Below are 13509 nucleotides of genomic sequence, written 5' to 3' on the forward strand. Positions count from 1 at the left end.
TCAACATATCGATAACATGTTGTATCTACAACATGTCATCGACAATGATCCAGATTCTGATACTGATTCTGATTAGTAATTGTAAGTAATCCTTGATGTGTAAGTATTCTTTTTCAAATTATGAAAATATTAATAAATTTTTTTTCTGTTATGCAGGAGCCCTACCTGGACGCCACCACCACCGCCCGGTCATCCCCTCCAGCGCCTCGCAGCAGCAGTCGCCGTCGTGCCGTACCGCTCGACCATCGTCATGCAATCTTTTATATATTTTTTTATATCTTTTTTTTTTATTTTTAAATTCACACACACACACACAGATTTTTGTAAATAAACACACACTTTTTTAAATAAAAAAAAATTATGTTAAACACATATAATTGCTTGCTTGCGCTTCCTTCATCTATTCCATCCTTCTTCCTTCATATACTAGATATAATTAGATATAATAACTTAATATTTAATATTTAATATAAAAAAAATATAAAAAGAAAAAAAAAAGAAAAAATAATAAAAAGAAAAAAAAAAGAAAAAATAATAAAAAGAAAAAAAAATAATAAAAAGAAAAAAGAAAAAAATAATAAAAAGAAAAAAAATTATAAAAAGAAAAAAAGAAAAAAAGAAAAAAAATTATAAAAAGAAAAAAAGAAAAAAGAAAAAAAATTTCTGTTTGCGTTCTCGCTCTCCTTCGCCTCGCGCTATTTCTTTCTTTCTTTCTTTCCTAGCACTTACTCTCTCGCTCTCCTTCGCCTCGCGTTATCTCTTTCTTTCCTAGCGCTTACTCTCTCGCTCTCCTTCACCTCGCGCTATTTCTTTCTTTCCTAGCACTTACTCTCTCGCTCTCCTTCGCCTCAGGTTATCTCTTTCTTTCCTAGAGCTTACTCTCTCGCGGTCCCTAGCTTCGCATTCTCCCTTCCCAGCATGATGTCATTCCCCGCAACGAGCTACGTATGAGAACTGGGACTGTTTACGGGCGGGAGGAAGCACGGATGGGAAATGCGTACGAATAAATTATATCATGATTTAAATTTAAAAAACTTTATTCTTCTCTTTTATATTTTTTTTTATTACATATTGTGACTAAAAACTAAAGCTACCAGTTCGCAATCGACGAGTTGATGTTTATTGAAGGCGTCGCTGGCGCGTATTACATTTGATACTTCTTTATTATCCGTTATAGTGGACGCGATATTGGAGAATTGTGTAAACTTAGTATCGACTGTCTCGGTGATTCTAACCAATCGATCAAAGGTTACATCGATGCATTGATCGAGATCAAACATACGGTGTAACGTCAGTTCAATCATCATTATGCGTACATTTAAAGATTCGAGACTTATAAGTTTAGTATCGTTAATCGTATGAACTCGCACTGTTAACGGTCCAACGCTTATAAAATTATAGGTATCTTTAGAGTCCTTTCACAGTAAATCGTAAATATTGCGACGTTGCTCGTAGAGTCCCTTCCACGTTTCGAAAGATAATACCAGTTCCTTTCCTTGATGATCTCCTATGACAATTTCCACGTAACTCGGTGTATCCACGTTGATACCAATTTCAAGGAATTTGAATTCCGTGGTTGTCAATGCGTATCGTCTACATAGTATACGAATCGCGCGACGCTTCAACGAAATGCTGTAGAAAAATAAAATTAAAAAAAATTAATTTAAAAACAATTTGTGAAAAAGTAGAAAGAAGTTAAACAAAAACTTACTTGTCACATTTGTTCTCAAATGATGAAGTTTCATAACGATTCGGTACGTAATTATTCACGCTTCTGCTAGGCCCGCCACTGCTTCTTTCAATGTAGTACATATTTCTAGATTTCAAAAGTAGACCACTTTCACGAACGGTTAACGCAACATTGACCGTATGAAGAATCAAATATGAAGAATCAAATATACGTGACACCCCGTTTTTTCAAAGTAGTGGGGGGAGATTAGTGGTAAATGTGGTGGGAGATTCTAGAATACTTTAGTGCTCTGAAATTTTTAGGAAAAGGGAGAGACGATACTCGGATAAAAAGAATTCTTAAATGACTCGTGAGGGAGGGAGGGAATGAGGAGGAGGAATAAGAAATTAAACATATTAGTGTTTAAATATTTTATTTTTCCAAATCTTGCAATTCTTTCTGGCGTTGCGACCATCAGTTAAATATTTTGAATACATTTTGTAATGCGCAATTCTTAACATGTTTTTCACATCGTATAGTATTTTTAACATCTAGATTATTTAGAGATTCGATATCGTCGTAATCAGCATCCAAGGTCTCAATGATTAAATTTTCTCTCGCATCGTCGCCGAGCATATTAGCAAGCCATTCTCGTTTCTGGCATCCTTTAACGTATACGATACACTGAATTTTATCATCTTCTTCTTCAACTACAGCTGTTGTAATCAATCGTTTCGCCATGCTGTACGCAACGATTCCATCCTCCCATTGTAGTCCATGATGATTCGCCATCAACCATAAAGCTTGATACTTTTCGGATTTTGTAAGGAGATGCCATGGTATAGGACTCCGAAAAATGTAGTGTGCGAGAACAGTTCCTCTTCTCAGCACCGCCACCTCCTTTGCGATGAATTTATTCGAAACGACAAATCCTTGCAGATCGACAAATCGTTGGTACAGACATGATGAGATCTCTTTTCGTTAGTTAAGAAGAATGACAACCATCTCGTAACACACTTTATATCCAGCTTCCCCTCTCTCTAAATTATTGTCGCAAACACTTAGGTAATTTTGCGCACAACGTTGGTAAACGGGTTGTACTGGATCACGCGATTGTGTATGATGAAACAGTACGCAGTCGTATTATTAGACACATTCTCTTTACACTCAAATTCCAATCGCACATTCACGGTTGCACTCTTGACCGATTCGTTTTGTCGAGAACAATCGATGATCACAAACGGACCGTACTGTAGAAACAGTGAGACGGTGAGACTCGGTTCGAGGTACTCGTATCCGTAATAGTTTTTGCAGAAACGCGCGTACGTGTTATACAGAATCGACCATCTGTTTTTATCGAAATCCAGATTCATGTCGTCGTACGGATAACATTCCGAGTTCAGATAGAGTTTCACGTTTGTTAATTTACAGTCGTCGAATTTACTCGCATCCTCGGACATAATATTCTTCCGGCCTGTCTGCAGAGCAAAGATAATGTATCGTGGTTTCTCCAGCTGAGTCGCGGTCTTAATGGTCCACGAATGCTTGGTTGTACGCTGCAACAGCGGAAACTCGTACAGATCCCACGAGCGAAAACCCATGCTGAGCGTCCGCTTTCCAGAGCGCGCAGCATAGACAGCTTTTTAATTTCACTCAACAATACATGTGGCATTCGCCATTGTATCTTGAATATGTTGATCACAGGCTCCAGCGTCGAAGCTCCAAGCAGACAATTGTTGTCATTGCGCGATCGTATTAAGATCAACTCGTGACGAGCGTTAATTACTATGCGTCTGTAACTCTCGCAAAATCCCAATAACATGTAGAGCATAAAAATTAAAGTGTCCATCCACAATAGTTGGCTCACTCCAGCCAGCATTTCTCATAATCACGCTTCTATCGGATGATATTGTTACATAGTTTTTGAGCATCCTTGTTATTCCCACGTTTCTATTCCGATCAATCTCCACACCATCGAGTTCGTATCGAATCTCGTCAAACATGAATGCAACGCAATAATTTTGCAGTACATTGGATCTGCCAGCTGGCTTCTTTATCTTTAATTCTCCCTCGATGTATAAGAAACTCTCGTACGGCAATGTATACAGATCCTGTTGTTGTGTTGGCGAATGGGTTATAGGAGTGAGTCTCAATCTTGACGATGCGATCGTCAAAGATTGGCTCGTCCGCCAATGTTGAGAATGTCAGTCATCGTTTAAATATTTCGCATCACGAATCCCAAAGATTGTAAAAACGCAACGTTTGATGCGTTCAATTTCTTTTTCTTAGTGCCGGATGATTGGATATTAGCAAATGTCAATGTTGTTGTCGCTGGCGTCGTAAAGATTGTGTTGTCTCTCTTTCGATCCGTTCAACACGAGCATCATACGCTAATTTTGCCGCCGCCGTATATGCAATCTAATGGTGTTCTCTTCTTCTCGAAAAAAATCGAGTAATCGTCCTTCCTGGTCGACAACGCGTAACGTTAAATCCGTAATGCACCGCACGATGATCGGTAGGTAAATGATGTGCGCCGGTGTTTCCGATATCTTATATCCTGGTGGTACCCTCGGTGAAAATTCGTGTATCGTATGAACGAGTTTGCCGTTGTTGTATGCACCCGCGGTCACATTACATTCGACGCGGATAATGTTCACGTTGATAATGTTAATCGGCACGTCCAACTCGTACCATTTTCACGGCTGCAGTATACGGTTCGAAAATTCTAGCAGCGATCCAATGTTGTTAGGCTTGCTAAAATTTATTCTGTAGGCGCATTTGATCTTGCTTCTCATCGTATTGTAATTAGCGCGGAGCACTATAGGCCATTCTCCAGCCTCAAAGTCATCGTCGTCGTCAGTGTGTTTTTTTATCACGAACTGTGTGTTGCGAACGTTTTCGTGAAATTGTATGTTTCAAAAATTCATGTATCGCTTGCAGCTCGTACGATCCCTCGGGAATCGTAATTTCCGCATCGTCTTTGCCAAAGTAAAATTTATTATTCGAGGAATTCACGTTCGATATCGTGTGATAACTTTCAAAATCCGCTAGACCAAGCTCGTATTCACCGTCGCTTAAATCTACGTTGGGAAAGTAGTTTGCCGCGAAAACGCTGCTCTTTCCAGTCAGCGTGAATGTCATAGACATGTTGACCAAACTGTTTAACGAATAAATAGCGCAATGTATGTCTTTAAATTCGCGTGCATCGACCGTTCGGAGAAACTGCAAGCACAGTTGTCCGCAGATGCTTTGATTATAAATTTGATAGGATGTGTGATTATATTCTATTTTTGTCACATTTAAATATCGCACCAATTCATTCGGCGATCGAAGATTGCCAAAACTGTCAAAATATATAGCGCGATTCCCTCTCTTTGCATATGCTACCCAGTGAGTACCCGAGCCTTTAACGTTATCCAAATTTATGATCCCGCTCTCGTTTCGATATATACCACCGATCGGTAATGAGTTACGCATAAAAACACCTCTAAAATATGGAATGGGCATACGTTTTGCTAGTTGCAGCAATTGTACGTTGGTAGTTACGCCCTCTGGCATTTTTAGCGTCTCTTTGCGTTTTGTTTTTCTTCTTTCTCATTGAGACTCCTCGTCCGTATTTGTATGGCGCGAGATACAATCCGCGACCTTCCATGGCACGATTGTGACGTAGCATCTCTTGAAACTGACGTTGTGTAGCTTTTCCATTGTTCATCATCTTTGCTACACCAGCCGCTCCACCAATCAGAGATCCGAGAGCGCCCAATATTGGTAGAATCGGTAATACACCCCCGCGTTTCGCTACCGGAAGTATTCGTTTTTTCACCGTCTTTTTCTTCGTTTTCGTCTTTAGACCCATACCGAACTTCGTTTTGGTTTTCACCGCTGTCCAGACAGCTGTGGCTGCGGCTCTCTCACCGAGAGACGAATCTTTCGTAGTGATGCGAGTTTGCGCCTTTTTGGCGAGTATCCTATCCGCCGCGTGTCTTTCGGCAAGATCGTTACTCCGAAAGTACGCTATATCGTGTTCACGACACGCTGCGTCCAATGGGTTGATACCTCGATCACCTCTAGTCAATCGTTTTTCTAGCCGCGTGCCCGGACCGCAAAACTGGTATCCAGGAATATGCAATTCGATAGGAAGCGCGTTTATCGCACGATTTAATAGGCCTCTGCCTATTTGCGGTGACATTCACGACAAGTTTATCGCACGATTTAATAGACCTCTACTTATTTGCGTTGACATTCACGACAATCTTTTATCATTGGCGCTGGACCGTCAATGTGCGTTTGTTGCCACGGTTGATTGTAATGTTCGAAACAGCGACGATAGGTCTGAACCTCCGAATCCGCCTTTATGTATTCCGGAAGTTTGTCCCACATGTAATAAACGTGATTGCCACACATTCGCAATAAAACTGCTTTAGATACAAACTGTAGCTGTTCGGCACTCAAATCGAGAATATCGTAAGGACTTGATAGCAGGACAAACATTTTTTTGTTACTGAACACTTTGTAGTTCCGCGCAGCTATAAATAGACAGGCGTGCGATCCGAATCGAAAGTGGGAAAATGAAATTCGTGCGACAACCTTTCGCGATACGCGTGACAAATTACGACGCCAGATTACGCTCGATGGGTGACAACGCGGAGATGCGTAGACACGGTACGATGCTGCCGAATACTATACGCGCAATCGTTTGCGGCCCCTCGAATTGCGGTAAAACAAATGTGTTGATTAGTTTGATAGAAAGCCCGCACGGCGTCCGCTTTGAAAATGTGTATTCAAAGTCACTGCAACAGCCAAAATATCGATATCTGGAGAATTTGTTAACGGCGATCGATGAAATCGGCTATTTTACATTCTCCAATAACAGTCATTCCACCGAGCGAAGCACGTCCAAACTCGATTTTTTCGTTTTCGATGACGTGGCGTGCGACAAACAAAATACGATAAGAGAATATTTCTCAATGGGACGCCACTCGAACGTCGACTGCTTCTATCTCTGCCAGACATACGCGAGAATACCGAAACATCTTTTACGCGACAACGCGAACCTGCTAATCTTGTTTAAACAGGATGGCACCAACTTGAAACACGTGTACAACGATAACGTGAATACCGACATGTCATACGAAGATTTCAGTGAGTTATGTCGTACTTGTTGGCAGCAAAAGTATGGATTTCTCGTGATAGACAAGAATAGCTTGCTTACAAACGGGCGATACAGAAACGGATTTAACGTGTTTGCGATACCACAAAATGATTAGTCGTTGCCTACATTCTGTCGTGAGGGGTGAAACGCGAGCGTTCAACACTCTCTATCGATATGGCTGGGAGCGATAATATTCGCGAGCGTGAAAAGATGGCGAAGGAGATTGCGAAAACAAGCGAATCGATCCGCAAGAAACATCACGCTTTGAAGACCGGTAACATCGATGACGATATCGCGGTCAAGACCCATTTTAAACCTATTATTGAGCCGCTGCAAAAGATTGTCGACAACTCGTTCGCGGTGAAAAATAAATCGGAGAGTAGCGCAAAGATTAAAATCTTACCCATCAAGCGATACAAGGAGGATAAGAAGGAAGAGGCTAAAGATGAGGAGGTAGAAGAAGAGGAAGATGCGACACCGAAAAAAAGGAAACGATCGGACGTTTTACTGTATGAGCCGTCGATAGCCTCTACGCCGTTAGCCGCACCAACAAGCGTAAACGAAGATGTTTTCGAAACCTCGGGCAACATGCTCGAATCATCGTTTGTTCGGAACAAGTTACAAACGCCGAAAGGTCAAGAAACGTTGCGGGAGTACTTCGGACCACTTGGGCAAAAGTACATAAGCGCTTTGCTCAGTGGCGACAAAAATCACGGGATTGATCATGTGTATGGAGTCTATTTTGATAGAAAGAATGAAATGCGACTCGGCAACAAACGATTTAACATCAACAAAGATGACTCTATTATCATAGACGACGTGCGGTACATTGGAACGCTAGGATTGTACGAGTTGATCTTCAAGAGAATTTCCGATGACGAACTTTACACGAGGGGGAACGATTTGGAAAAATACAAGAGCATATTATTGGTGACGAACGCGCATAGACGCGATTATGATGCGCAGGGCCATTTGAAGGGTAACAGGGGGTACAAGTACAAACATATAATTGTACCGTTGATGTCGCTCGAATCGAAAAATACAAAATCTGGAAGGGAGATATCTATGCTTCGCACTATGACGCTAACCAACAATATGATTGATTACGTGCACTGGGACGACCCCAACGAACTAGTAGATCGGCTACAATTGCTCAACGCTTCGCGCCAAGCTGGTCACAATGCTCACGACAACGAGATCCAGTCGATCATCGAGGAACTTCGTGAAGAAGGAATTATTATAAATTAAATGGTGTTTGGACAAAACTAATCAGTCGATCAGCGTTGCGTGACACTTTACGAAGCATCAGAAAAAAAATGCCTATCAACAAATTTGGATTATTCGATCCAAGAAATGATGCAACCGGCACAAACAGTTCTTGGGATGGATTGGTAAAAAGTTATGTGCACGAAAACGCTTTGTGTCGCGTCGTTATAGACTTCGATGCAAGGTCACGTAAGATTCGCCGTGTAGCGCAACCAGAGGCTGACACCGTTGCCGTCAACAAACTGTACATGGAGTCCTGCGTTAAAAGATTAATGAATCGACAGAAAGAATCAGACGAGAAGTTGATTTTGCTTGAGAAGGACGTGCGAGCAATACAGATTGTGCTAAACCAACTTCAACGCCCGGCTAACGCTAACTCAGAAACAGCTATCAACCTAAATGAGCATCAGTGAACGGGTTAGGAGCGGCTATCAAACGATTATCGAACAGCTACGAAGGATTATCGAACGGCTGCGAACAATTATCGAACAGCTACGAAGAATTATCGAACTGCTATCTAACTACAATGAGTGGCAGTGGCAGTGGCAGTGAACGACCTAGCAGCAGCAGCAGCAGCAGCAGCTGCAACAGCTTCGAACGAGACTATCAGCATCTCAAGCAGGGCTGCGAACGAGGCTACGAACACGTTCTTAACAGCTACACTCAAGGTTACAAACAACTCAAGAACTCCTACAATCGGTCAAAAGACGTCTGTGAACGAGGCTACGAACGGGTCAGAAGCGGCTACGAACGGGTCAGAAGCGGCTACGAACGAGTCAAAAACGACTGCGAAAAAGGCTGCGAACGGATCAAGAACGATTTTCGAATGGGTGAAGGACGGCGATGAACAACGCAAGAACAGGTCAAGAATGGCTACGAACAGGTCAGAACAGGTCAAGAACAGGTCAGAACAGGTCAAGAACAGGTCAGAACAGGTCAAGAACAGGTCAGAACAGATCAGAACAGGTCAAGAATAGGTTAGAACAGGTCAAGAACAGGTCAAGAACAGGTTAGAACAAGTCAAGAACAGGTTAAAACAGGTCAGAATAGGTTAAGAACGACTATTAAAGGCGATAAACGAAAATGAGTGAAAAAAAAGCGAACAACAAACGAGCATCGAGAAAAACTGACAAAGCAAAGAATCAACATAGTTTGGAAAGACGACAGTTGGTGAACGAAATGCATGCGCCGGCGAGAAAAAATTTTCCCCGAAGACACGTCATAGTGCGGGGATACGATGATCTGTGGCAAGCCGACATCGTCGAGATGCGTCCGTATTCTCGTTTCAATAAAGGTTACCACTACATACTCACCGTCATCGATGTGTTGAGCAAGTATGCATGGGCTGCACCACTCAAGAGTAAAGGTGGAAGGGAAACGGCTGATGCAATCGCCAAAATAATTCGAGATAGCAAGAGATGCCCGAAAAACATACAAACTGATAACGGGAAGGAATTTTACAATACCGATGTGCAACGGCTTATACGGAAACATAACATTAATCACTATTCCACATATTCGGTATTGAAGGCGTCTGTCGTCGAGCGATTCAATCGCACACTGAAGAACGACATGTGGAAGATGTTTACGCTGAACGGAACTTACAAGTGGATCGATGCGCTATCCCGACTCGTTGCAGAATATAACGCGCGAAAACATCGCACTATCAATATAAGACCTATCGATGTTACTCCCACGATCGCTGATAGACTTTTAAATACGGTATACAACAGTACAAAAATTGCTGCTCCTGCAAAGTTTAAAGTAGGTGACCTGGTAAACGTTAGCAAATACAAAAAACTTTTCGAAAAGGGTTACACACCAAATTGGACAACCGAGGTGTTTAAGATTGTTAAAGTGCAACATACTAATCCCGTAACATATCTACTCGAGGATTATCGCAAAAAATCTATCGCTGGAGCGTTTTACGAGCACGAGTTGCATCGCGCGAATTATCCAGATGTGTATCTTGTGGAGAAAGTACTGCGCAGGAGGGGGGACGAGGTTTACGTGAAATGGCTGGGATTTGATAGCTCGCACAATTCTTGGGTACATAAGAATCATGTAATTTAATTTTATAAGAAATACAATGTATTCAATATAAAAATATATGAAATATTTGAAATATACAAAATCTTTATTAATACATCCTTTCCAATAGTCATTACAATATATAAAATATGAAATATACAAGAAAAAAAATCACACACACACATATTTTATAAAAATATGGTGTTCTGGTTTTCCATTAAGAATCATTGTTTCGACTGTTGGCAGTGCTTTGTACAATTTATCAACTTACATACAGGATATACTGCAAAGGTCAGTTGTAAAACCAGCTTCACATATAAACGACGAATGGTCTTTTTCCAAAAAGATCAGGGACGTTATTATTGAGGGCGGTCAAGTAATGATATCATTGGATGTTAGCTCGTTATTTACTAATATCCCCAAAGAATTGGTTCTGAGCGCCATTGAAAAACGATGGAATAACATCAGTTCTGCTACTAACTTTAGCCTTGCTCAATTTATACATGTTGTGGAATTGATTTTAGATTCGACAAGTTTTAGTTTTAATGGTCAGTTTTACGAGCAAATTTTCGGAAGTCCCATGGGCTCTCCTTTATCTCCGATACTAGCGGACATTGTTATGGATGATTTAGAGTCTCATTGTCTAAATTTGTTGAGTTTTAAAGTCCCAATTTACTATAGATATGTGGACGACATATTTGCAATAATTCCACGCACACGCATTGATGAGATGTTAGATACTTTTAATAATTTTCACCCTCGTTTAAAATTTACGTTTGAGATTGAACAGAATAAGTCCATTAGCTTCTTAAATACTACTGTTTTACGTGTTGACAATGGACTCATAACTAATTGGTACAGAAAACCCACTTGGTCGGGAAGATATATCAACTTTTATTCGAATCACCCCATGAAATATAAAATTAATACGATTTATAGTCTTGTTGATTATGCATTGCTGCTCTCTGATACTAGGTTCCACAATGAGAATTTGTGTATCGTTTATAAAACACTGCGTAATAATTGTTTCCCTGACAACCTTATTGGACGACACATCAAAAAGAGGATCAATTTTTTAAAAAATCGCGACAATTTGGAATTTGAACCCCGGAGGAAGGAATTACAAAGAAGCAGCCTTTTTGTTTCAATTCCTTATGTTAATGAATTTAGCTTTTGTTTACGTCGTATCGTTTGTGACGCTGGTTTGAACGTCGTTATGACTGTGACTAATAAACTTAATACATTGATTAAGCGTGGTAAAGACAAATTACATACTGACTTTAGAACTGATGTTGTTTATAAATTACAGTGTAAGGATTGCGATGCGCTTTACATAGGCCAAACAAAGCGACATATACGCACACGTATTAGAGAACATCTTATCAATATAAAATTACATCCTACCAATCAATCAGTCGTTAGCAAACACAGAGTTGAATTTGGGCATGATTTTGAGTGGGACGATCCGGTTATTTTACACAATGAAAAATTTATTAAGAAAAGAGAAATAGCTGAAATGTTTTTTATTAAGAAATTTAACTCCACGATTAATCTACAAAGAGATACTGAAAATTTAAATAATATTTATGACAAAATTATAAAGGTCGTTTGAACTGTTTTCCTTTTAACCATTGACAGTTTCGTTTAAAAACTCATGCTGACATGACGTGTCTCCTTGTTTGTGTTCATCTCAAAATTAATAACCATTGTTTTTAACTAAGTGACATATTTAATTATTCCATCATTAAGTTCTTTAAACATGTCCCATTGGATTCTTTCTTCTCTTTCTTAATTTACGTATGAGTAGATTAGTTTTATAACGCCATTATGTTGTATTGTTTGGCTTAATCCGTTAAAAATTGTATCCATATATCAATGTTTGATCCGTTATTTATTTTCTTTATAGTTACACTTGAAAAGGACCACAACCATATGGTCGAAACGTCGTGTAAATAAATTAAATAATTTTGGCTAGTCAGGTCGTTTTTAATTAACCCGTTGTTTATATTTTATAAAGATATCTTATAATGTCCCCACGGTAACGTATCAGTAGTTGTAGATACGATATACCGCTTGTCATCGTACAGACTTAGAGCAATTTTTGTTTCGCGAATGGTGTATATCTTGTGTAATTTTGATCTTATACACGATTGACTACGCGTTATTTCAATCTCTTCGTTCAAACACCGCGTGTAATCGTCAAACGTTATCGTTCTCGCAACAACGTTACTCTTGACGCCTTTTACCTTTTTCGTATCCTTCTTACCATCCACGCGCAACGCATACATTTTTGCTCTAAGCCCGACAAATTCGATCGTTATGGTACCGTTGTTTTCATCCTTCATTAGACCCGGTACCTTTTTATTCACGAGCGGTATACCGTACGCATTGTCTATCGCATAGTCGCTCGTATCAAATCTGCTGATGTCGCGTTTCATATTCTTGTACACATCGTCGCACTCAATGTGATATATAAGACTATCCGTATCAGTGTACATGACTTTGCATCTCTCCCGATACATTGGTACCATATAATCGTGGTGAAATTCGTACAAACATGTCTTGGATATATCGAGAATACACATACCTACGTAAATTGGTTTGTAGAATTTCATCTCGAGTTTACGTAATTCTACAGCGATTAGATTTTCCGAAAAAATGCTTCTGCTATGAAAATTTGGTTTTGCAATCAATGTCTCTGCGCCGTACCTTTCGTCCCATTTTGTTAAAAGTTTAACATCTACACGATTGCGCACATTTTCCATCGTTTTGCCAAACACTGCATTATTCATTAGTTTGTACAAATTTTTTTTAAAATCATTTTTTGCCAGTGTTCTAAATTTTGTGTTGAGTTCTATATATAAGTACGGAGCCACGGAGATTGAGTGAATTGTAATATACGATGAATTTTTGTAACATGAAGACCGTGACGTGAACATTGCTGCAGGTTGCGGTAGTGTATCACGTAACGCTTTTTATCGTATATACTTGCGAGAAGCTTGCCCTCGCGCTTGTCGGGTGGTTTGTCGCGTGTCGGACAAAACGGTAGGTCAATGTGCGAATCGTGAAGATGCTGATACTCGAGATCAACTTCGAGGATGTAGCCTGTAGACGAATCGAGCGCGATTGATGATACATCAAAATTGGAAACATTATCGACCCACTGAAAATCAGCGTAGGGCAATGACACATTGCCCATCCGTATAAATTATTAACATCGAAATACATCAAGTACGTTGATGGTTTTGATAAGTCATACGACTGCATGTACTTGTTATTAGCACACGCGTACCTGTTGGAACATTGACTCAAACCACCGCGTATACCTCGTTCGATAAACATAACCATGTCAATGTCTGTGAGTAATTCAAATATAATTTTCGTATACTTT

General features: G+C 40.1%; 1 protein-coding gene and 1 pseudogene across 1 annotated transcript; both read right to left on the minus strand.

Moving 5' to 3' along the window:
* Nucleotides 1–701: 701 nt before the first annotated feature.
* LOC140671350 (uncharacterized) lies at nucleotides 702–5858 on the minus strand (annotated as a pseudogene).
* Nucleotides 5859–12127: 6269 nt separating this feature from the next.
* On the minus strand, nucleotides 12128–12843 carry LOC140671148 (uncharacterized). The gene has a single exon (XM_072902289.1). It carries the CDS (start codon nucleotides 12731–12733, stop codon nucleotides 12128–12130), a length of 606 nt encoding a protein of 201 aa, XP_072758390.1. The 5' UTR covers nucleotides 12734–12843.
* Nucleotides 12844–13509: the final 666 nt, after the last annotated feature.

Source organism: Anoplolepis gracilipes, chromosome 11, assembly GCF_047496725.1.
Source record: "Anoplolepis gracilipes chromosome 11, ASM4749672v1, whole genome shotgun sequence".
NCBI lineage: Eukaryota > Metazoa > Arthropoda > Insecta > Hymenoptera > Formicidae > Anoplolepis > Anoplolepis gracilipes.

Coding starts and splice junctions, on each gene's coding strand:
- LOC140671148 (XM_072902289.1), bottom strand. CDS start 12,733: ATGAAATTCTACAAACCAATTTACGTAGGTATGTGTATTCTCGATATA.